Source organism: Microtus ochrogaster, unplaced genomic scaffold, assembly GCF_000317375.1.
Source record: "Microtus ochrogaster isolate Prairie Vole_2 unplaced genomic scaffold, MicOch1.0 UNK12, whole genome shotgun sequence".
In the NCBI taxonomy this organism is placed as follows: domain Eukaryota; kingdom Metazoa; phylum Chordata; class Mammalia; order Rodentia; family Cricetidae; genus Microtus; species Microtus ochrogaster.
Genome location: NW_004949110.1, coordinates 5,629,511 through 5,654,638, shown reverse-complemented (window position 1 = coordinate 5,654,638; position 25,128 = coordinate 5,629,511). Strand labels below are relative to the sequence as shown.

Here is a 25,128-nt window from a genome sequence, read left to right as displayed (position 1 = left end):
ATATATATATATATATATATATATATATATATATATATCTGAGGTGTTTGTGGCAGCGTTGGCCTGAGGTGCACTGGGAACTGCAGCTTTGGGTCTGAACTCAGTGCTTCTTTCAGCCAAGAGTCAGGCCCCATCACCCCGGTCAACACTGACTGAAACACCTTAGTTCAGATTCCAGGGGGCAGAATCTACTGCATTGAGTGCAAATTTACTGTATTTGCAAAGTTTCCTGTCCTTACAAAAACACAGAAAGTAGTTTATCCAAGGGAGTCTCACTGGGGAAACGAACGACTCTCAAGGGTAGGCTACATGCCCATCTGTAGACGCCAACAGAAAACACACTCAACAGCATCTGTGGCAATTGTCTCATAATGTTAAAGCAAAGCATATTTTTAGCTTTATAGATCCTTTGTGTATATACTATGGGTTTTGTTTTTTATGGTTTTGGTTTTTTTTTATGGGATTCCTGTGTGTGTGAATGTGTGTCTCTGAATCTCTATGTATTTCTTCAGGTGTTTTAGGCAGGCAAAGTAACACAGCTTCGCAGAGTTAAATATGATGTAAAAGAATGCAGCACATCTTTGCATCATGAAACAAATGTTCCACAGCATGAACGAATGCAACACATCCTGAACTAAATATTTCACAACAGCCTACCTCATCTTCTGGTCTTTATTTCAATTCCTGCACTCAGGAACTTTGGCCCTGGCTCTCAGCCTTTCTCCCTATGCATTCTTACACCATCTCCACAGGGTCCATCCTCTTCACGGACGAACCCTCAGGGGTCCACCATTTTTGGGTGGTTCTAGTTTCAGCCTCCTTAGGGACTATTCTCTGATCCATTTACCACTCAAACCCAGGCTCACAAGTCCTCAAGTAAAATCATGTATTGCCGATCTCTTAATCAACATATTTAGACATCCTAATACCCTGGGTAATACCCTCTCTTTCAGGCTCATTTATTTAATCTAATGGCTACCCCATCCCAACATCGGAGGGTCAGTGATTTGAGCTCCCACATGGTCCCTAGTCAATCAACGCTCGCTCGCTTTTACTTGCTTAGTTATACCAATTGGTTTCTACAGTCTGTTTCTCAGCCAACTATTTTCTTTACAGTCATTGAAACTGTCCTGTTCTCTCTCTCTTTCAACCCCCAGAAGTCCTACAGGAGAATGCTCTTTTTGGTGCCTACATTCAAGTCAACTGAGTTCACAGACGTGCACCAGAAAGAGACGGGCCCACTTCCACGGCTGTTTTCAGATTTCCATTCTCCCAGCTGCCAGTGCTGCCTCTTGCCTTCTCCTCCTCAGAGGGTGACCCTGCCTGTGTTCAGAGGGAACAGGAGTCACAGCAGCAAATGTCCACCTTTGATCCTTCTGTCCCCTTCTGTCCCCTCTGTCACTGTATCACACTGGCATTAATGTGCTCGCCTCTCAGTGCCCTTCTCTTTCCTTTAAGGACCAAATGTGTGCTATGAGTGCTGGAACTTTCTGTTTCTTCACTTTGATCCACGTGCTCCCTGCCCTACCCTGGCTGCTTTCTGCCTGTGTTGCAACCACTTATTTAAAACCCCTGGTCACAGAGTAAACACAAACACCTTAGCTCTTCCAGTTTGTCTCATCAACAGGAGAGTCACCGACCACCTCTGCCTAAGGCATCGTCTTCCAGGGCCTAAGCTGTGCGTGTCTTTCCTCCTCCTTGCTAAGTCAGAGTTCTTCAAAGTTCAGTTCTAGCCTCTTTCCTCCCTGCACCAGAATTTCTCCAAGGTAGATACTCCCCTCTTTTAAAGACTCCTTTACTTTCTTATGTATATGAATACTGTTACCCGAATGCATATATGTGCAGTACATGCATGTCTGGTGCCCTTGGAGGTCAGAAGAGAGGATGAATTCCCTGGAACTGGAGTTAGGGATGGTTGTGAGCTACCCTGTGGGTTCTGAGAATCAAATCAGGCCCTCTGGAAGAACAGGTGTCTCAACTACTGAGCCATCTCCCTGGCTCTAGAAGTCCCATTGACTCTATCTACACCTCCCTCTCTGGCCTGGCGGCCCAAGTGTCTGCCTGAATGTCTCTCAGAGGCACTTCAAATCTTCATTTGTGAATCCTGCTTTCCAATCTGCTTCAGGGAACAGAAACCTCTCCCCTCAGTTGCACAAGCCAGGGACTTAGGAGATACTGTCCAGTTAGCCGCCAGGGCCTGTCACTGTCCTCCGCTCATCGCTGGTCTCTGTATTTGTGTCACAGCATAGTTTAGCCAAACAGCCAAAGAGCATGCTCATCGTCTTGTTCCTTATAATTTATTCATTTCATTCATTAGTAATGTGGTCCATGCTAGGTTGGGAGATGCTAGTGATGAGGTAAAATAAAGGAAGGCAGAGGTGACCGTGAGAACATCCGCTGATGCTCGGGATGAGCTTGGGCAAACAAGACTATAGGCTTGAAGCAGAGGGTGTGCTCAAGGCAAGCTGAGCCTGACAAGCTTTCGTGAGATGGTTGGGAGCTCCCTACAATCCACATTTGCCGTTTTAGAGAAAGTTCAAGTTGGAGCTAAAAGCCAGAAAGCCGCTGGCAGCATGGGTCTGTCCAGAAAGTTCACTACTCGAGGCGGCGCAGCCAAGCCACAAGCTGGCTGATTTGTGGAGTGCTCAGAGAAAGTAAAATCTGTCTAGATTCTCCATCTTTGCTCATTTTGTTAAACTTTAACTATTCGGATAAACTGAGACAGACAGAAAACTATAATATTCTGTAATGGTAAAGTTTTCTGCATTTATGGTTTATTTTGATGCTAAAGAATCTTCAATTAAATCTTCAATTTAGGTTTTTAAAGCTCAGACTTAACAGGGGAAAAGCTGTAAAATCTGAGCCATACAAAAGCTGTTAACTTGTAAACTATTCATTTAGTACCAAGCTTTATTTAGCCTCCGGGGCACGCCTGTGTTCTATCAGAGGAGGGCAAAAAGCCTAGCTATTATCTCTCACTTTAATCCTGGCTCTAATTTGAGGTTTCTAATCTGAGTTCCTGAATTCCCACAGGGTGGAACAGTTAGTTCAGCCACAGAGACCAGATACCAGGCCCCACTGCCTTTGTAACTTCTTAGATCATGACCCACAACTGTCTGCAGCTTTTGTAATTAGTGAACAGTTTCGCTTGATTTACTTCATTTTATATATATATATATATATATATATACACACACACACACACACACACACACACACACACATACACACACACATATATTATATGACATCTTCTAAGATGCAGAAAAAAATCCCCAAATCTTTAAACAGGCTGTTGTTAAAAACTGGCAGATATCAAGGCTCTAGAACATTAACCTAAAATAGAATTTTCTCTAATAAAAATGAAAATTGTAAGAAGATAGAAGGGAGAGGGAAGAAAAGGTGACCCAGGATCACAGTCATCAACTTATAAACAGGAGGAATGGTCTAGAATCCAACAGCACTGTAGTGTGACTACATAATTCATTGTATTATACACAGTTAAAACAGTAAGTTTAAAAACCTTCTATTTGTTACGGGAAGGTGTGTTTGCAGAGGTCAGAGGACAACTCTGTGGGATTCTCTTCTTCCACTTAGGTGGGTCCAGGGAGCAAAGTCAGGGTCCACCCTTGCACAGAGAGCACCTTTTCCTGTGGAACCTCCCCAGCCCTGTATTATAGAGTCTAAGAACTAGAAGAGATGGGCTCAGATTTGAGACAGCAAATATTTAAGGAGACAGAAATGATAGTTACTCTGGTTTGACCATTGTATATATGTATGTATGCATGGATCAAATTCTATATGTCACAAATATGTGCCAATTATGTTAAAGAAAACAATAAAGGGAAGAATTTTGCCATGTACCAGTAAGGGAACACTGGGCTTATAAAGAGAGTGTTTATATTATAATCAGCTTGCTTGCCTGTAAGTCTTAGATGGTCATTGCTTTCGCCCATGGCTAATGCAAGCCACTAACTAGCTGGTGAGCAATCTTCCCTGCCTTTCTTTTATCCATGAAATTTCATTACCATCTCACCCAAGTTTTCATCTAGTTGTTTCTCTTTCTGGTACCTTCTTATTTTGCCTGAAAATAAGAAGAGTTTCTACTTCCAAAGACTTCTTTTTAGAGTAAGTACTAAAAGTATTAGCGCCAACTTGCAAACAGCAGAACTTACCTGGGGTCACGGGGAACGTGGTGGTGACAGGCATGGCTGTCGTTGTGGGAATTTTTTTGGGCCTGAATTTGTAATGACCAATAAATCCATCTGCTGTTAAACTCAAGTCTGATAGGAACTGAATGAGAAGTTCATTTCTCTCAGACACGATCGGCCTAGGAGAAAAACACATTGAAAGTTTACATGACACCTCTCTGAAAATGTCAAATCTTGTAGCTTTTTTTCTTTCTTTGTTGTTGTTGTTGTTTTTGTTTTTCTGAGACAGGGTTTCTCTGTGTAGTCCTGGCTATCCTAGAACTTGCTTTGTAGATGAGTCTGGCCTTGAACTCAGAGACCTTTGGGCCTCTTCCTCCCAAGTACTAGGACTAAAAGCATGAACCATCACACCTGGCTAAAACTTCTAACTTTCTATTCGTTTTTTGACAATAGACTAGCAAATTGCTGTAAATGTAAAATGTAAAACACTTGAAAAAAAATACAAGTCCTAACACTGGACTTCGTAAGGACCCTATTATCATCCTCTTTCTGTAGAATAGGTAAATGAACCTAGAATTCAGTGATCTTCCCAAGGTCCAAGCACGCAGGAACCAGGATTTGAACCTAGGGCCCAGTGACTCTGGAAATAGTGGATGATGTTGGGACCAGAGTGAACACTGTTTCCCACAAGCCCCCGAGGCTTTGCCTGACTCGTGAGTCTGAACGGAGTCTGCCACTCACACGGGCTGCCGCTGCTGGAGAACGTGAGGGACAGAGCTGATGATACAGAGGGCTCAAAGACACCACGCTTCATCTCTAAAGGGCGGTCTAACGCCTGCCGGCCATGGCGGTTTTTCTCTTCATAATCCCCGTCAGGGCAATGCTGAGAGGAAAGAGAGCAGGTGACTCCTGACTGGCAGCCATGACGCCATGAGGAGCTCCAGCGTTAGGGATGTGATGGTTAGTTGGAACCACAGGGTTAGAGCTGAAGTAAGTCTCGAAGGCCCCTCGGGGGCTTGTGGGAAACAGTGTTCACTCCGGTCCCAACATCGTAGTGGTAACTGTATGAGCACCAGTCTTACTTCAGCTGCTACTGTTTCCTAAACGATGGTGACAGAGCCGTTTGCTAATTTTATTTAAAAACGAATTCATAAGTAGAAAGAGATGAAACAAGTTATGTGATTGAGTCACTCAGTGATTTGAGGAAGTTCCTTTTGCATTTGGGCTGTGACAGCCTTAATGAGCAGCTCCCTTCGGCACCACCTGCTGGGAGCAGGCAGATTCGTTCTTGAACAGACCAGAGGGAAGAACTGTGGACTGCCTCTGTCTTGAGTGAAATCCGTGTGACGCGACTGTGGGACCAGCAGAAGCAGGCGTCCTATGACCCCGGTCATTTCCCATCCCCAAAGCAGCTAGGGCGACATAAAGAATCCTTCAGGGATTCAAGCTTTCAACAGAAACATTTGAACTTGTTTATGAAAACCATGAATTAAGCTGGGTGGTGGTGGTGCACACTTTTAATCCCAGTGCTCAGGAGGCTGAGGCAGGCGGATCTCTGTGAGTTCTAGACCAGGCTGGTCTACAGAGTGAGTTCCAGGACAGTCAGGGCTACACAGAGAAATCCTGCCTGGAAAAACAAACAAGCAAGCAAACAAAAACAGAAAAGGAGAAAGAAAATATGAAATACATTTTTTAAACTTCCCTATACATGATTCTCACCTACAATTACAAACAAGACACACTAATCTTGTTTAACTGATAAATTGCTACAAGCACTCCCTATAGTTAACAATGGAGTCCAGACAGGCTAGCCTACACAGGCAGGAGCCCATCTTGTGACCAGGCCCTGACTTTTCTTTGAACTAACTTGGAGACATTGTACCAGAAATTAATTTTTTTTCAAGGAAGAGTATTTTAGTAACAAAATTAGATTTTTGCTGTGATGCTTTGTGGAAATATAACAGGGCCACAGTGCACTGAGAACCCAGCACTGCATCTACAAGCTGATGTTAGGAACACCTAGGAAGGGGAGACATGGGCCAAGAGGCTGAAAGCTTAGGACAAAGCCAGGAATTTTATCTGACCAAGATCTGCTTGAGGCCTTGCTTCTCCTGCAGCTGGCCCATGGCTGGGCTGGGGACAGAGACACTGTGTACAGCAAATAGAGAAAATATATTCTTTTCATTCAAAATGGTTGCGGGGAGAAGAAAAAGCCACAGAAATCATTCAAGATATTTGAGTGGCAGATGTTTCTCCCCCTTTAAGGAGAGAAAAGAGTCTAACCCGGTCAGCGGTATCGGGATTCCGGACATCTCGAGGAGGAGGACTGAGGACTAAGAAATAAAGGGATAGCAAGAGGAATGAGTTAAAACTGGTCAGGAGAGCCGCAGGGGCGGATGACCCAGGCCAGCGAGTTTATTAGGATCACAGTTCCTTACATACCCCTCAAATGGGGAAGCAGAAAAAAAGGCATAAGCATGAGACAAGAGAATTACGGGGAGCTCAGAATAGCTCAAGTTCCCCTTTAGGGAGGTACATTTCGGGACAGCAAACAAAGCGCTTCCCACCCCAGTGTCAGGAACATTTAACAGTGTACATACAGGGGTGGGGGTGGGGCAGGTCAAACGTCAGTTCCCAGACTCCCCCCTCGCCCCGCCCACCATGCCCCCCACCCCCCAGTAGCGGGCCTTGCTTGGCATGACTAGGTGAGGGGCAAATGCCCGCATCCCATCATCAGAGCCACTGGGCAGTGTCCAGTCCAGGCTAGCCCCCAACACGAGTCAACGTGGTTTTTCTCCAGCATTCTGAGAAACACCAAGGAACAAGTGTTTCAGCGCTACACGGACCCTCCTAGAGAAACAAGCCTCTGGCTCTTCTCTCCTCAGAAGTTCCCATTCTTCCTGATGCTTGAGCTCCCTTAGCAGGTCTGTGACACGGGTGGGGGCGTCTGCCCCTGGGGCACCGCCAGCCCTGCCTCCATGTGTGCACGTGGCTGCTGGACCCCGTGTTTGGGTGCCTGGTCTTTGCTGCTGCTGGTGGACAGGGCTCCACTGTTAGGGGACCCAAGCCTTTGCCAGCAAACAACATGACGTTTTCCAGAAAAGAAAGGTAATTAGGGAACTTAGTAGGACCTAGGTTTAGAGTCCTTAAAATATTAGTGCTACAGATAGGCGCTACTTACACGGGTGGGCTGTCACCACAGAACTTGCCAATTCTTTTAGCGTCGTTGGCTTCCCCGCCATTAAACACGGCCACGTAGTCGTATCGGCAGTAATTATCTCGCTCCACATCGAACTTCTCAAACTTTAGCTCTATAAGCTTCAGGGAACGCACAGCATGGAAATGTCAGTAACCTGAAATTATGGTAACTCTATGGTATATATGGTTATAACTACATGGTAACTATATGGTTATCTGTCATGGCAACTATAAATAATAATAAGGTACATTTGAAAATTGCTAAGAGCATAGACTTTACACGTTGTCAAGGTGCGCAACCACAAGAGTAATAACCATGCTGTATGAGGGATATGCTAATTAGTTTAATCACAATATTTCATAAGCTATGCACCGTTAAAGCATCGCACTCTATATTGTAGGTATTTACAATGTTTATTTTCCAACTATGCCTCAATAAAGCTAGGGAGATAAAGAATAAAAGGGGGATTCTATCTGAAACCATGGTGTGTGTCGGAGTGATAAAGGGACCTGTACACCAAATCCATTCTTCTCTGGAAAACAATGAACAGAAATCAAAAGTGTTGTCTAAGATCTGGGTGTGGCATGTGTGCACGGTGTGTATGGTCATGAGACGTGTAGATTTCTCCTTTTGAGAGGAGACAAACGTTCTGATCATATGTAAAGGAGTCAGCTTTGGGATGAAAGGTTCGGGGACCTGGAGGCCCCTGAAGAGTGAGGCCTGCACTGCGCATACTCCAAGTACAGTCACGTGGAGCTGACTGGAGCGGCTGAAGAGTGAGGCCTGCACTGCCCACACTCCAAGTACAGTCACGTGGAGCTGACTGGAGCTGAAGCGTGAGGCCTGCACTGCGCACACTCCAAGCACACAGAAGAACTGATACACAAAGTGAGTTTTTAAACCCTTCCTTTTTTTTCTCTGGTACTAAGAATAGTGTCCTAAATCATTCCTGTAACTAGCACATTTTAATTTCATAAACCATCATTGTTCCCCTGCCACCCTTAACAAGCAGTTTTGCTGGGAACATTTTCATTAGAAAAATCTCCCTGGGTCACTAACACCTGTGGCGCTCAGCAGCTATCCAGTCTTGCTGGGCTCTAGGTAGCCAGGGACCCTGTCTGCTAATTCATGGAGGATTATGGAAATTAATTCCCACTAGATGAAGAGTGTTCATTCCCAAGAAGATGCGTGCACATCAATCCGAGCAAAGGCAGCGAGAGCAATGGTGTTCCAATTGGACACAGGCCAATTCTGATTGCATCATAAGTGTCATACATGTGATATTTATTCACCTGCCAATAAGAAGGCAGAAAATTGCTTTCAACTATGTTTCAAAATATCCACCGGGGCCACTGACTTTTCACCAGCGACTAATGAAATACTTTCCATCTAGAGACTGGCTGAACTTTCTTGCCCTAAAAATGAAAGAGCGTTTGGAGAGGCGATTAAAAGGGACTAAGAGGAGAGAGGGGAAAGCTGGGACTTCTCCAGAGGCATCTGAAGAACATTCCAGGGACTGCACAGAAATCCTGCAGGGTTTAATTTTCCTGCTGTTTTTCCCCTTTGGACAGAACTGCCTGCGGGTTCCAAATACCTCAATGCTGGTGAAAAATTCAACTGAGTGATATCAAACAAACCCGAAATTCCCAATAATGGGGGAAGAACCACGAGAGAAGAGATGCGACTGAAATCTGGGAGCTAATGATATTGACCTTATTTGGTCAGCTATATTAACAATGTCACAAATCAACACGATTTCAAGAATTACATAATGGTTTTAAGTATTTAAAAAATATGCCTTTAAATATTACTATAAACTGCAATCCCTTCAACAGACATGTAGTTTTTCACTATTAACTAAAAGGCTCTATTTCTAGTCTTTAAATGAAGACCGAGATTCGAGCTATGGTCACACAGCGTGGATGTCTGCATTTGGATGTACATGGTGTTCACCCCAGTGACTTGCATAGTGTGTTTGCCTGGATCATAACTGATGTTAGAAACAATCACGTGGCGAGTATCATGGTGCTGTAGAGGTGGCTCAGTGTGGAAGAGCATTGGTTGTCTTTTCAGAGGACTGGGGTTCGATTCCCAGCACCCACATGGCCGTTCACAATCCTCTGTAACCCCAGTTCCAGGGCATCTGATTCCCTCTTCTGGTCTCCACGGGCACCAGGCACACACTTGGTGCACAGACATACATGCAGATAAAATACTCAAACACAGAAAATAAAAGTAACTCAATCAAATAATTTAGAGAGCAGTATTAGCATGCTCACCAGAGAGTGTTTAAAGTCAGTAGTATGTGAAACAATAATAACTTTACAAATTTATTCTTAAAATTTCCTACAGTAAAGACCCATCTATTCCTGTATCAAATTCTGTCCTACAGTTGATATGTGGTGGTCCCTAGAAAGGTCAGAAATCCATGCAATCACATATTAATAACCACTGAAACACTGGATCTCAGTGGACTGGTTTAGAGCAGTGGTCCTCGCTCTAGGGTTGCTTATCAGATATCCTGCGTATCGGGCATTTCCATTACATTCCTTAACAATTATGAAGTAGCAATGAGAAAATTTAATGATTGGGGCTCACCCATAACACGAGGAACTATATTAAAAGGTCACAGTGTTAGGAGGGTTGAGAACCACTGCTTTAGAGGAACAGATGTGGAATTTGCACACATTTTGTTTCAAACAACCCCGATCCTCAAAAGCTGACCTTCGATCACCATGGGGGTTCCTTGAAGGCTCTGGGGCTGTTGCCTGGCTTTGCTGGAGTGGGGCCTGCTCTGGACGAGGTGGGCTGACTGAGCAATGGGGAAGTTGCCGTGTGCGCATGCCTGAGGACCCTCCTCCCCCCCACACTGCTAGGTGCTGACGCTTGCGGTCTCTTGTGCTTCGCATCTGCCCCAGGGCTACACAGTCCTATGCGGAATTTACTTACTATTTGTATTTTCAAAACTGTTTTGAAAGTTATAATTACATAATAGAAAAGTCAGAATCCATGGCTTTGCAAGTCAGAGAGTGCAAAGGGCAACTTTAGCCTTTATCTTCGTAAGGATAAGTACTGGTGTCCACCTGGGCTTTCCTCGCTTGCGTCTTTGACTCTCGAATCCCAGAGGCAGGGGCTCACACGGGGGCAGTTCACACACACACTCACTTTTGCCACATTTTCTGGAGCCTCACCTGGTTCTTCGGGGCAACGATATGCCACACACAAGTAACTCCTATGGGGTAGTCTCGGTCTGGCCAGTTGGGGGTTTTAAAAGAGCCGGAAGGTTTCTCAAGGCGTCCTCCACAGTACCTATCTCCTGAAGTTATTAAATATGAAGAACATACAGGTTTATACCCTAACATAGGTCACAGTCCGTACAATCACCCGGAGGTCAGTAATGAGAACATCAGGAGTATCACAGCACGTCAAGGCAATGGTAGGGGCTGCTCAGTTTTCTCTTTAAAAAGAAAACCATCACACAATCTGCTCTCCACATCCCATTTGTTAGTTTCTGAGATGGTCTAACATAGCCTAGGCCAGCCATGAGTGCACTATGTAGCCGAGTCTGGCTTTGGTCCTTCTGCCTCCACCTCCTAGTGCTCTGATAACTGACACCTCATCCCTACAGCCAGTTCACTGAGTACTCTGTCATTGCCTGGCGTGTCACAAGAGAAGGAAGGCGTGGGATCAGAACCACAGCTTTTCTGGTGTTTCCTCCTCTTTTGAACAAGAAATTCCCACTCATTCATAGTTGTAGACAGTGCAAGGAATCAGGTTCTAAGAATTCTCAAGGCAATTGTTCATGGGTTATTTATTAAAGTTCCATGGAAAAAAATTAAATTAGCTGTTATACACGATTTTCATTACTATTATCTAGTATTATATATACACACACATATACACACATATATAAAACTACTATAACATCTAGTAACACTTATAAATTGTAGAGGTCTTCACTTCATAAAAAGAATACATATTTACAGGTCTGAGGACATAGGCCAAGTGGCAAAGTGCTGCTGAGGACCTGAGTTTGAATCCCAGAACCCAGTAAAAAGTGCCAGGCATGGTAGCATGTGCTCACAATCCCAGCCCCGGGGAGGTGGAGGCACATAGTCCCTGGAAGCTCCAGATGCCCCTTTGAGAGCCTATCTCAAAAATAAGGTGGAGGCTCCCAGGGAGCAATACCTGAGGTTGATGTCTTTCTTACACACGTGTGTGTGCACACATGGAGGGTCACATGGCCATGTATACACACAGCCACACCCACCCAAAAGTACGCTTATGAACTTTCAGCAGTACAGGAAAGCATACAAGTAAAAAATTACCCCAGTCCCACCACCTAAAATCGACCACAGTTAATATTTAACGAATCTTAATTTAGACATTGGACATATGTACTGACATGTCCTGGCATGTGTTGCATATATATTGTTAAGTCAAGGAAATAGCTTTAGAAATCTATTTTGATATAAAGTTACAAATTTAATTTCACTTAGAATTAACTTACAAATAACCGAGTTGAGACTAAAGGAACAAAGTATTTCTTTGACATAGAAGATTCTTAAAACATACTTAAGAAATCATATTATAAGAATTGAGTTTAGGATATTTACTAAACTGTGAGTGAAAACCTCAAGCCTTTAAAGTAGACAGAATATAAAGTCCTCTGTGTCCCCATCAGCCATCGTCAACAGTTACAGGTTTTGTTTTCTCCCTGTTGCTACCCAACCCCCACCACCTGCTTCATTGTTTTGTTTTTAATTTCACAGGTTTGGGGAGGTAAGTTCACAATCTTAACCTTTGCACAACTGACAGATGAACACACCCATTGTGAGCCACGCTCCTGAGGTAACACAGACGCCGTCTATCACAAACTCCTGCCATGCCACTCTCTTGAAAACCCTGCACCTTAGTTTTAATGCAGAGCTTTGTATGAACTGAGCCCCGTAGGGTCACCCTTCTGGTCTTCTGTGCCTTTCTGCAATGTCCCACAGGGTCTTTCAGGTGGCATCACCAGCGCTTGTACTTTAGATAGCTGGGAAGTATTCTACTACCTATTCTTCTGTTGACGTTTATTTGGGGTTGTGTTCTTTTGGGATATTTATTTTTATAATATGTAACTTGGGCAGTGGCAGGGGGATTATGGGATTTTATTTGACTTACATGTTCTGATCACAGTCTATGATGAAGGGAAGCCAGGGCAGGGACTCAAGGTAGGAACTGAAGAAGAGGTCATGGAGAAATACTGCCTACAACCTTTCTCCCCAAAGGTTTGCTCAGCCTGCTTTCTTATACAATCTAGGACCATTAGCCCGGGGGTGGCACCATCCATAGTGGTCTTTCTTGGTCCTTCCACATCAATCATTAATCAAAAACTTCCCCAGACTTGCCTACAGATGGAGGCATTTTCTCAGTTGAGAGTCCCCTTTCTGGGGGACCTCAGCTTGTGTCAAGCTAACCGGCACACGTTGTTATTGGGGCTGCTATGATTATTTTTGTGCGCATCTTTTCCGTTGATATGTATTTTTTTTACATTAATACCCCCACAAATGCACTGCTGGGCCAGAATAGACACAGATGCTTGTTTGTTTGTTTGTTTGTTTGTTTATTTATTTATTTTTTTCATTTAAACACTGCTTGGCCCTTTAGCTCTAGCCCTTATTGGCTAATTCTGATATCCCGATCAACCCATCTCTAATAATCAGACACAGATGTTTAACTTCACTAAACACTCAGCAGAACTGAAACATCTCTTAACACTTAAGAGTTTTATTGTCATTTTACAGCTCCCAAGGAGTGAGCTCATTGGTTGCTTCCTATTCTTGGTACCACACCAAGTTATCAGATTTTTAGCCAACATAATGGGGAAGTAGTGGCATCTCACTGTAATGTTTTTTTTAAATATTTATTTATTTATTATGTATACAATATTCTGTCTGTGTGTGTCTGCAGGCCAAAAGAGGGCACCAGACCTCATTACAGATGGTTGTGAGCCACCATGTGGTTGCTGGAAATTGAACTCTGGACCTTTGGAAGAGCAGGCAATGCTCTTAACCACGGAGCCATCTCTCCAGCCCCTGTAATCTTTTTTTAATTAATGTTTTATTTTTATTTTATGTGTATAAAATATGTTTGTGTGTATATTCATTGTTTGCCTGAATGTGTTATCTGCACACCATGTGCGGTGCTCACAGGCCAGAGGAAGCATCAGCTCTCCTGGGATGAGAGTTACAGTTCCTGGTCATCTGGAAGACCATCAGTGCTTTCCACCACTGAGCCATCTCTCAGCCCCTCACTGTCTCAATTTGCATTTTTCAGATGAGTAACAACATTGGCCGTTCATAGCGTCCTCTGTGAAATGCTGTACAAGTGTTTGGCTCAGTTTGTATTTATTGAGATTCTTCTGCTGTTGGGTGCCATTTTTATGTGTTCTGGGTATAAACCGGCACTTTGTGAATATTTCCTCTAGTGGTGTGGATTGCCTGTTCATATCTGTAATGGTATAATTTAATACATATCAATTTTAATTTTGATGAAGTTCATACAGTAAATGTCTTTCTCATCTTTTTACTTTCAGTCTATTTGGTCTTTGTATTTCAGGTGGTTTTTGATAGACAACATGTGTCTGGGACTGGCTTTTGATCAATCCTAACAATAGCTTTCTTCTATTTGAGTGTTTAATCTTTACATCTAGTGTATTTATGGGTGTCTTGGGTTTAGTGTGCCTGTTGTAAATTTTTTCAATTTGTTCAGACCTCTTATTACATGTGTTCTTCCTTCAAGCTTTCTTTAGGTGGGCAATTTCGGTATCCTATTCTATTTAAATCAGTATTCTATTTAAATCTTTTGTCTGTTAAGCATAGATCTTCTGGTTTTAATGGATGTTCTACACACTTAACTCATTATAATTTATACAGAGGTCATTCTGGACATTTTCGTGTGTATGTGCGTCTACATTTAAGCCGTCCTTTGTTGTCAAATATAAGACATTATTATGTCTTCCATAATACAATGTTCATGTTTTAGTCATGAACACACGTGAAAAGAGATCAAAAGACAACACAGTATGTGCTTGTCTATGCTAACCATTCCCAGTGAGCATCCTTCACCGCCTTCAGACGGGTCCCCGCTGTCATTTCCCTCGACATGGCCGGCCATCAGCATTTCCTGCAGCACAGGATGGGAATGTCTCTGAGATGTTCACAGCACGCGTTGTGAGTGCTTCCTCTCACTTTCCTGTTGGAAAGCTGGCAGGAGAAGATACCTGGCATCCTCATACCAGCACTTAGAGAATACCATGACAGTACCCTCTGCTTCCTCCACTGCTCACAACAGAAGGCCTAGCTCAGCTCTTCGTTCTCTCGGTTTATCTGCTTGGCTTTAGGAATTTTATCCTTTGAGCTCTGTAATTCAATTATAATGGACTAAGCATTTTTTATTTTTATATTTCCTTTTTAGTTAACCTACTTAGAGTTTATTGTTTTCTTGGCTGCATCAATTCATGTACTTTGCACAATCTAGGTGCAGCTAAGCCATTTTTCTTTATATTTTTGTTTCTGTACTATTATCGTTGTTTTACAGATAAAACACATACGTTAGGCAATTTGATATTACTTCTCTGGTCTTTTGGTCTCCGTTTTCTTCAATCTTTTCTGTGCTGGTATTTCAGAGTGGTAACTTCTATTTGTGGGGAACTGTTTCTGCAACCTCCAGGCTACTTGGTAGGCAAATTATAAGTATCAAGTTCTGTATTTTCTAGTTCTAATATCATCATCTCACTTTTTTATAGTTTCTGTTTCTTTTTTCTTATTTTTATTCTACATGCATTCCTTTTAAATCCCTGAAACCTTTTTCCCTCCCTCAAAACTGGAAATTGAACCTAGGACTTTGTACATGTTAACCAAACATTCTGCCACAAGGCCACACGTCCAGCCCCCCATCCCCTACCCCACCACTAGGCCACACCTCCAGACCCTCATCCCCTACCCCACCACTTGGCCACACCTCCCGCCCCCCCCCCCTCCCCCCCCCCCTAGGCCACACCTCCAGCTTCCCCCCCCCCCCACCCAGTAAAGGGTCTCTTCTGTAGCCCTGGCTAGCCTTCAAATTGAATTCTTCCTTCCTCAGCTTCCTGGGTGACTGGGATTCAGGAAACAAATTCACAATAGCTGCTTAAAGCGCTGCTTGTAGTGAGCCATTCCTCAAACCTGTCTGTCTGTCTGTCTGTCTGTCTGTCTGTCTGTCTGTCTGTCTGTCTATTCCGTATACTTCCATTTGTCCCCTTTGGTTTATTTCTCTATAGAGAAATCACCAATGCACAAATATAATAGATGTCCCAGTAGAAAGATGAAGCATTCATCTGCTAACTGAAACCTCTGGTTTATGATGGTTTTCCACTGACTGCCTTTTTCTTCACTACGATATGTAGCATTGAATGGGCCGCAGTATACTCTAGAGTCTGCTCTATTCCTGTGAAAAATCACTTTTCTCCTAGTAGACATTTAGCTACAGCTAAACAGTCTATCTCCCTGGCAGTGAGCAGAGGCTGCTATTTCAGCCTGGTAACTTCTATTTGTGGGGAACTGTTTCTGCAACCTCTAGGCTACTTGGTAGGCAAATTATAAACATCAAATTCTGTATTTTCTAATTTGAGCCTTTGTCATTAAATTGTAGTGTTTTATTTTATTTGAATGTGCATTGGTGTTTTGTCATGGGTGTTGGGTCCCCTGGAATTGGAGTCACAGACAGCTGTGAGCTGTCACATAGGAGCTGGGATTAAACCCAGGTCCTCTGGAAGAGCAGTCAGAGCTCTTAACCGCTGAGCCATCTCTCCAGCCCCTCACTCCTGAAACTGTAGTTTTGCTGTCAAAGACATGGGTAGATTTCTGTGTATGTTTTGAACTCTTTGCTTTTGTCTAGCACCCTGCTAGGATTTCTCCTTCAAAGCTCTGGCTGCACTGTCAGCCCTCAATCCTGTTCTTTTGACTTCTCAGTCTGGTCACGTGGTACTACCAGCAAACCCAGGGCAGCTGAGCAAGTACCCTGGAGCAGAGGGCTGGGATTCAGTAAGCCTGCCTGCTGCAGTCTTCCTTCAAACTGCTTCCCCGAAGAGCTCCTACAAACTGACATCAAGATATCTCAAGACACAGCGCTAAGTAAAATGAGAGTTATGAAATGATATGTGATTTCACTTAGGTTTGTAAAGAGTTGTCAGAAAAGTACATGCATGTAAATAAACACGGAGAGAAAGATTTAGAAACCCTTGGCGCTGCCTTTTCGGAGGATGAGGTTCAAGCTTCTCATTCAACCCTATGAATTTAATATTTGACTTTTTACAAGAATACATATGGACTTTCTGAAAAGGACAGACTTTGCAGAATGATCTCTTAGTAACTTGTTGGCATTCCTTGGTTCCTTGGCTCTTTGAGAACTGCGATTGTGCTTTGTAGGAGGAAACATAAAGTGCCAAGAGCGGCGCCCGACACTCAGTAGGTAATGAATCCCCATGACCCGCCGTCATTATTGTCACTGCCCCTGTGTGAAAACGGGTACCTTTTCCATCTGGGGCAGCAGCAGAGAAGGTGGCCATGAAGCCACTCCCGGCAGTGTTGGCGTCGGAAATCATTTGCACCATCATCTTGTTGCCACTGGCTACGAGGGATCCTGGTCGGAATGTGCCACAGAAGCGCCCGATGCGCTGGCCATTGGCATGGCCGTTGTACACATCCACGAAGTCATAGCGGCACAGGTTGTCACTCTCCAGGTCTATGAACCGGAAATTCAGAACGACCACTTTGCCCTCGGGGACCTGTCAAGAAAAAAGCCAGATAAAGAACTGTACCAAAAGAGCAACATCTGTGGCCCGTCAGCCCTAGAGACAGAAGTACACCAGGGCAGTACAGTGGGGGTTCAGGGTGTGGGGAAGGGGGGCTGCCTCAGGGCAGAGTCTTTGCATGTGTGAAACTCTGGGTTGGATCCCAGCAACCACACACTCATAAACCAATAAGTGACTCAAGGTGATTTCTTTTCAGGGCTAAACTAAACCAGAAAGAGTTCCCAGCACATTGCCTGGGACCTAGTATGTAAAAGAATTTATCTCAAAACCGCAGAATACTGGACTAATCTTATTAGTTGGTGCCATTGTTTATAAAAAAGAATACCAGTTCCAGACAAAGAAACACTTTGAAACATCATTTTATTTTAGTTTTTGCAAGTGTAACAAAGGCCAGCCTCACTATAGAGTATGCTTCTGTAGGTTTAAAGTCAAGAGCTTATTTGGCAATTGTATTGTGAATTTTTAGGTAGTTTGACTGAGGCCAGGAAAAAAATGAACTAAAATTTATATTAAGTTAATTGTCGATTCATCTCTTCTTTTTAAAAAAAAGTCACTACACTTTAAAACATTTTGATCTGTTTTCCCTGGGTGGCAAGTGTGTCTGCCAGGTGGCGCTGAATTTCTATGCCCAGCAATCTTTCCTCTGTCTTATTTTCTTGTTGTAATTTCCCCCATGCGATTCTAACGGTGCTTCTGTCTTTGCCCTGTGAGGAGGAAGGAGGGATGGCTGGTCACCACTCTCAGTCCTGTAGTTTTTACTTTCTTTATTCAAGTCGTTCTGCCCTAACGTTCAGATCGCGTGCTTTGTCTTTTCAACCACGGGAGTTCACTCTCAGGATTTTCTTCTGTACCCACGACGTGACAAAGGTCAAAGCTGGAAATAAAGGCCTGCAAGTTTAAGCTGATCGGCTCTGCATCCATCTGGAGGGCCTCAGAATGAAAGGCCAGAGATACTAACACTGACCTGCTTTCTCCAGGGCACCTTTTGTTTGGCTACAGTAAAATAATGTATTTTCAGTGCCATTTAATTTTTCTGTCAAACCCATATACAACCCACAGGGGAAATTGTGGTGGAAAAATCCCAAGAGGGCACTTTTCCCCCAACTTTGAGACAGGGTCTCAAGTAGGCCAGGCTGGCACAGACCTCCATATGTAACTTTGGATGATGTGAAATTCTGCCTCTACTTCCCATATGCTGGGACTGCAGGTACAGGCCATGAGGCTGTGGTTTAGAATGTGCTAGGAATTGAACCCAGGGCCTCATGCTCACCAGGCTAGTCCTCTACCAACTAAGCCACGTATTCCAGCACTCCATGCTTGCATTCTAATTGCTAACTATTTGTATTAATTGTGCAAGTACCAGAAACTCCAGAGATATGACCTAAGAATCTAAGAAAATGCAGCTTACTGTTTAAGGTTTCTCACAAAAGCCAGGCATTGCTCTTTAGAGACCTTTGATTCCAAATCTTCTCCAAAGGCTCACATATGATGCAAACACTTGAGAATTATTTATTTCGGTGGCAATTAGATGACGCTGTTGTCTTGTGAGATGATATTGGCTAGGGGATTCATTATCTGCCTGGAGGAGAAACAAATCCCACGTCGAGCTTTCTTCAATCAACAGCCGAGTTCTGCGTGGACCAAGGCCAAAGGCTGCGGCAATGACCTCAGTTCACCCACAGCCCCTGGGATGTCCTATTGTCACAGGCACGCTTGCCAAGTCACTTGATGCCAGGGCTCCTGCCAGCACACAGGGGAAGTGCATTCGAAGTTGGCAGTTTGCATTTTCAGGGAAGGATGAGCGAAATGCAAACCCACGGGCAGCTTTGCTGCGGAGGCCAAACGTCTGTAGCTGGTTCTGCTGCCAGTCTGCAGCTCTCCTCCACCAAGGCCTCACTTGTTACTTGAGAGAACAGATCTGTTTCTGCACCATGTTTTTTGCTGTTCTTGTTGTTGTTTTGTTAAACCATCATTTCCAGCTTCCGGGGTTTCTCTTCTTTCCGGACATGGGAATGCTCCGGCCAGTTTATTCACATCGAGCTTGAGAAGAAAGGTGCTCAGCCCACTGCAACACCGCACATGCACCCCATATGTGGTCCAGAAAATTTTATGTTAAAAGTATGCATAAATATTTGGTTATTTTTCAAGATGAGAATAAATCAGAAGCTCACAAGATCTTGCTCCTGAACAGCCTCTGTACATCTCAATACTGTTTTTGTTTTTTGTTTTTTTTTTTTGTTGTTGTTGTTGTTTTTTGTTTTTTCGAGACAGGGTTTCTCTGTGGTTTTGGAGCCTGTCCTGGAACTAGCTCTTGTAGACCAGGCTGGTCTCGAACTCACAGAGATCCGCCTGCCTCTGCCTCCCAAGTGCTGGGATTAAAGGCGTGCGCCACCACCGCCCGGCCTCAATACTGTTTTTAAGGGCAGTCTTGCCAATGTTTAGAGAATAGAACAACTTTAATAGAAAAACACATAATATTGTGAACATTTCCTTTTGTTCCTGGGAATTTCACGGAAAATTTTAAACTCCTTTCATGTGCAGGCGGGAGAAAACCCATCCACTAGGGTCTGCAGAGAGCCAGGCACGCTGCCCTGCTGGAAACCGCCTCAAACTTTCCTGCTGCCTTTGGAACCATAATAAACCTGAACTCTGGGTGTCAGGTACATTTCTACACACTGTCCATGTTATCTCCTACAAACACTCCCAGTGACTGCACGGAGTTGGCGCTGGTATCGGCCCAGGTGATGGAAACTGAGGTAGAGAGGTCAAGGCCCTACCTGATGCAGCCCTTAACCGTCTAGTGTATCATCCCAAACAGTCTGGCTACCGTGCAGTTACTTTACGGGTTTGAGGAACACTTCAAAGATGGCTCCCACCTCAGGGCCCGCTACTTGGCCAACGCTTCCTCCTGATATTCTGTCGAATTCATCTTATCTTAGATGTCAGCTAAGGCTTACCTCTTCATGGAGGTCCACCCGAGCTCTCAGGCACCATACCCTGACCGTGAGCATCACACAGCCCGACTACTTCCTCACAGATTATTGGCACCCGTAAGACCACCAGCAGGGATGGTGTAGAGAGCAGAATTACCTACAGGCAGCCAGCATGGTGCTCGGAAGCTATGCGTTGAGCCAATGACTGCATTCTGGCAATCTGAAAAAGTAAACGGCGGGCTGTGATTCCCACCGTTCATGCATATCATTATGCAAAATGTAAACTCATTTAAAAATACAGAGCAAACATTACTGACCTTAGGAACAGGAAGAGACGTCACAATGGTTATAATCTAATGACTGTCTAAGGCCACTTAGCAAGCCTGTGGCAGAGCCAAAGATTTGTAGCTTGCTGTGTTTTGTTGGAATACATTGCTGGCTGGTTAGAGGTCGCCGTCTGCCATAGCCTGGCAGCTTTCTTGAAGCTTGGTACTATAGAAACTCCCCCATCCCCAGCAAGGCTTCCTGATCTCTACCCGCTTTTATCTGGAGAATGTTCCTGGGCATGGAGGACTGACCTTATCTAAAAGCTGTTTCTAAAACCAGATGCCTGATTCACCTTTTTTGCGTGACCCTTGGCACAGATCCCTGCTAAGAAGACTTGCGCTGGAAGCTCTGCTATAGGAGCCAATGGCTACATACTAAGCCTTGTGATTGGAGCGTGCCACCTACTGCAAGACAGGGTTTGTCCCCTGGCTCCCCAAACCTATATATCCCTTTTCACTCTGGAATAAAGTTGAGCTGATTCACTGAAGTCTGTCTCCCAGAGGGCCGTCTCCGCTCACGCTCCACATACAAAGCTTTCTGTTACCTCTTCTGCCTTTTTCCCCTCTCAGGCTGATGGTTGACAGGCCAGAGGGAAGGAGAACCCCACAGTGTTCCCCATGACCTGGCTCTGGGAGCGACTAAGGGGAGGCTTCTCAAGCTCATTTCCTCTCTCTAATCACACAGGAAGTTCACATTTCCCAGCCTTCTTTGCAGGAAGAATGGGGCCATGTGAAGAGATCTGGGCCAGTAGAAGCGATGTATCAAATATTCTGTATAATCCCTTTGGAGCTCTGTTTTGGTTTTAAGGGAAGGATTCAGTGCAGGAAATAGGAGGTCCTAGGAGACGGCACAGCTTCACAGGGAAAGACTTACTGCTGAGCACCACTGACCAGTACAGCCTCTCACAGAGATCAAGAACTACGTGCTAGGTTAGGCCACTGGAGTTTGGGGGAGCTGCTTGTTAGGGAAGCTCAGTGCTTTCTGCTAGCGACCCAGGTAGTGGCATGCATCGCTGTCCTTCCCCAACACCTCCATGACATGCAGCTGTCGTTGTTGCTGTTTTGGGTGTCTGTCTATACGTTCTTTATAAGCAAACATCACAGTGCGCCTCCCAGACAAAGCAGGTTCTGAAAATAGCCAAGGGAGGAACGGCTTTGCCCGATGGCAGCTATGTAGAGCGTGCTTGGCAAGCCGTACTTCATTAATATACAACTAAAATACAGCCACTGTAGAGGGGGCGTGGGCCATTTGGATTAATCACAGAAGTGAGACAAGGCAGAGTGCTTGTCAGCTTTCTATCGTGGTGACCCGCCTGGGATGAGGGAGCTAAAAGAACAGGCAGTGTTTATTTGGGCAGAGGCTTTCACAGGTTTATGCTGTTTATGTTTATGCTGTTTAGCCTGTGACGAAGTCACATATCACAGTCAGGAATATGTGTCAGTGCTGAGAGAGTTCATGGCAGCTAAGAAGTGAAAGAGAGAAGTATGAAGGGGCCAAGATCTCGATTTCCCCATTGGAGAAATGCCCTTGCTTCAGTTAGGATTTCTATGACTCTGATAAAACAACATGGCCAAAAACAAGTTGTGGAGGACAAGGTTTATGCCCTTGTATAGCTTGTAGGCTGTTGTCCAGGAAAGTCAGGGCAGGGGCTCAGAGCAGGAACCTGCAGGCTTAGCCTTCCCAATGCTGCAACCCTTTAATACAGTTCCTTGTGTTGGGGGTGACCCCCGACCAAAAAATTATTTCATTGCTATTTCATAACAGTAATTTTGATACTGTTAAAAATCATAATGTAAATATCTGATATGCAGGGTGGTGTTAGGTGACCCTAAAGGGCTGTGAGCCACTGACCTAATGACACCCTAGGCTAAATGCTGAAGCTTCCATGCGTGTGTTTTCAGGGCACGTTCAAGATCCACACTACAGAATACAGCTCTAGGTTTAGTCTCTAAACACCACCACTACCCTGACGCCTTTACCTGGCTGGACAGCTGGGGAAGAAGCTATTTCTTGATCTGAGACCATAAACTGATCCCTTCCTCCTCTCTCCCTCCACGAGCATTTGCCCTTCTTGGAATATAGTTTTTCCTTCATCTCCAACCATTGACTCCCACCCCAATTTCAGAGTTGGGCCAAACACATCTTCTCTAGGAACCGCCTTCCACACCCTGTTAGGCCATATCTAGGAAGAATTATCAATTCTCTCTCCTGCTAGAGCCCATATTCCTCTCCCTTGGCAGACCACTAGTCACCTTCCATCTCGCTGCGATCTCCGCCATAGCCTCTGCCTCAGAGTGCACAGCCAGACAGTACCCTCTGAGATCCGTCTGAGTAACTAAGCACAGCAGTGAGGCCCAGGCAGCTGAGAAGGTCAGAGAGGTGGCAGTGGCAACGAGAGAAACATTTCTATCTTCATTTTCTTCATTTTGATCTAGGTGAGAACAGTTTTAGGCTTTTCTGTGCTGTCTGATGATCTATTTTTCAAATCAACAAGTGCTCCTCAATACCAGGGAAGGACAGTCATAGCCAAAGGAGAAGAAAGGCTAGAACTCCAAGAATCGATGTGGCTCAGAGCCTGGCAATACCTTCCTGGAGCAGGCTAGACCTCGCTGAGATGAGAGGCAGGACCTGGTTGCTATGCCTGTCCCACCGGTCTCCTTTGTCAGACTCTTTCAACCATGTGTACAGGGCTGGGAACCTGAAAGGCAGAGGTCGTAACTTCTTTTTCTGAACTTTGCTTCCTGATGGAAGACTTCAGGCGACCATAAAACTAAAGGAAGCCAATTTCTCTCCTTCAAAGAGTCATTTTAGGACATTCTTTCAGATCTCCAGAAGTTGTCAAGATGAGTTAATCCAGGACAAGATAAACACAATGGGTGGAGATTTGGGGAAGGAAAAAGTGTCCCTACATTAAATCAGAGCCCATGTCACAGCTACTTTTAAGGCACAATGGAAATAAAAGCCAGAGGAGCCTTCTTTCATCATACAGCACTGAAGATTTCTTCTTTGTGTGTGCGAGCATGAGTGTGCGTGTTTCCGAGGCTGTGTACACGTGCACATGGGTTCACACGTGTTTGCAGGAGTACGAGCCTGTGGAAGCCAGAGGTCACCCCAGGCATTGTCCTCCAGGAGCTGTCCAGCTTGTCTTGCAAGAGTCTCTCACTGGGACCCGGGACTCTCTGATTAGGCTACGCTGACTGGACTGCAGGCCCTGAAGAGCGTGCCTGGCTTTCTGCCCGGGATCCGAGGACCAGATTCTGCAGCAGCATTTACCTCCCTTGTTCTTGCCCAGCCTTCAGAGCGTTTTTAAACAATCCGAAGTGTGATACTGCTAAACCTTTGCAAGGTAGAGCCTGTCTCTATCCAGCAACCTAAAGAAGGGGGGGGGGGACCCTGAAATGTCACTTTCGAGAATATTTCTGAAATCTGGGATTTAACTGGATAGATCTGTAATGGACCCTGAATATAAAATTATAATGGTATTTTACAAGGACTGAAACAAAAACCCTTCCCTTCTGAGGTCACGGCAAGGTAATGGAATAATTAAAACAGAATATATACAGATGAGCATCCCGTCCTCTCCCGTGAGTAAGAAGGCTTCAAGGGGCTGCATACAGTGGCCTCAAGAGACAACTCGATTACTTGAAAATCTAATTTCTCTGTAAAAATGAATGTTGCTGACCATAATCTGCAGCAGAACTACAGGCTCTACTGAGACGTTCCAGCCCAGGCCGTCTTCCCATCCCGAGTCTGCCTCTCACAGGTGAGCAGTTTAACTCCGAGCTAGCCCTTCCAGGACTCACTCCAGTGATTCATCTTGGTTTATCTCTTTTACTCATTATCTCTTTGCTTCCTATAATTCTCCATGCACCTCCATCAAATTTCTAGTTAAATCAATACTCAGATTTTCCTGTACCACCTTCCTGTAAACATCACTGTGGAACTAAAGTGCTATATTTCCTGTCGAATCTGACCCAACTGGTCCGTACGTTCCTGAGAAGGGGCGTGCGGATTGAGGAAAGAAATAGACAAGGGACAGCAGAGTCGGGGGGGGGGGGAGGGCTTCCAGTGAATACTGTAACAGAAAGCCCTGAGTTCATAAATCACAGTCCTTACATTCCTGAATCAAAAGGGGCCGGCAGAAGACTTCCATGACACAAAGAACAAGCAAGTGTAGTTACCTCCTTACAGCTCAAAACACCAGGCCCTAAGTCAAACACCCTTGTCTGGCTTTTGAGGAGCAAAGCACCCAGTAGCCACACCTTCGGCCAAACATCCTGTTGTTCCTCCTTGAGGAGCAAGAAAGGGTTTGAATTTTCTGGCCTTCAGTCAAGAAGGAATGGTCCAAACCTGTGGGCCCTCACACTTTCTCATGGAATTTGTTTTCTCTAGGGCGGTAATTGCATTTCTTGAAGGTTGCTTAGTTTTCTGAGTCTCTATCATGAAATCCTCCCCATACAGGCATCAGTAGCCCATGGTTTCCACTTTCTCCTCAGGAACATCCATTCTGTTGATATATATGTAATTACACAAACCCTGTGTTTAAGAAAATATCTCTACAGAATAGATTCATAGAAATTGATGAACTCAAGACTTGTGAATAATTTATTTTCCTACTATTAGTGTGTGTGTGAGTGAGAGAGAGAGAGAGAGAGAGAGAGAGAGAGAGAGAGAGAGAGA

General features: G+C 44.6%; 1 protein-coding gene across 1 annotated transcript in view; it reads right to left on the bottom strand.

The window, feature by feature from the left end:
• The window catches only part of Pcolce2 (procollagen C-endopeptidase enhancer 2), a 49,450-nt gene that overhangs the window by 4,745 nt on the left and 19,577 nt on the right, over positions 1–25,128 (bottom strand). Inside the window, exons 3-6 of the mRNA XM_005366664.2 lie at positions 16,906–17,161; positions 10,542–10,666; positions 7,333–7,469; positions 4,176–4,330 (exon numbers count right to left, since the gene is read on the bottom strand). Coding sequence (XP_005366721.1) covers positions 4,176–4,330; positions 7,333–7,469; positions 10,542–10,666; positions 16,906–17,161 — 673 coding nt within the window. The remainder of the gene's footprint in view (positions 1–4,175; positions 4,331–7,332; positions 7,470–10,541; positions 10,667–16,905; positions 17,162–25,128) is intronic.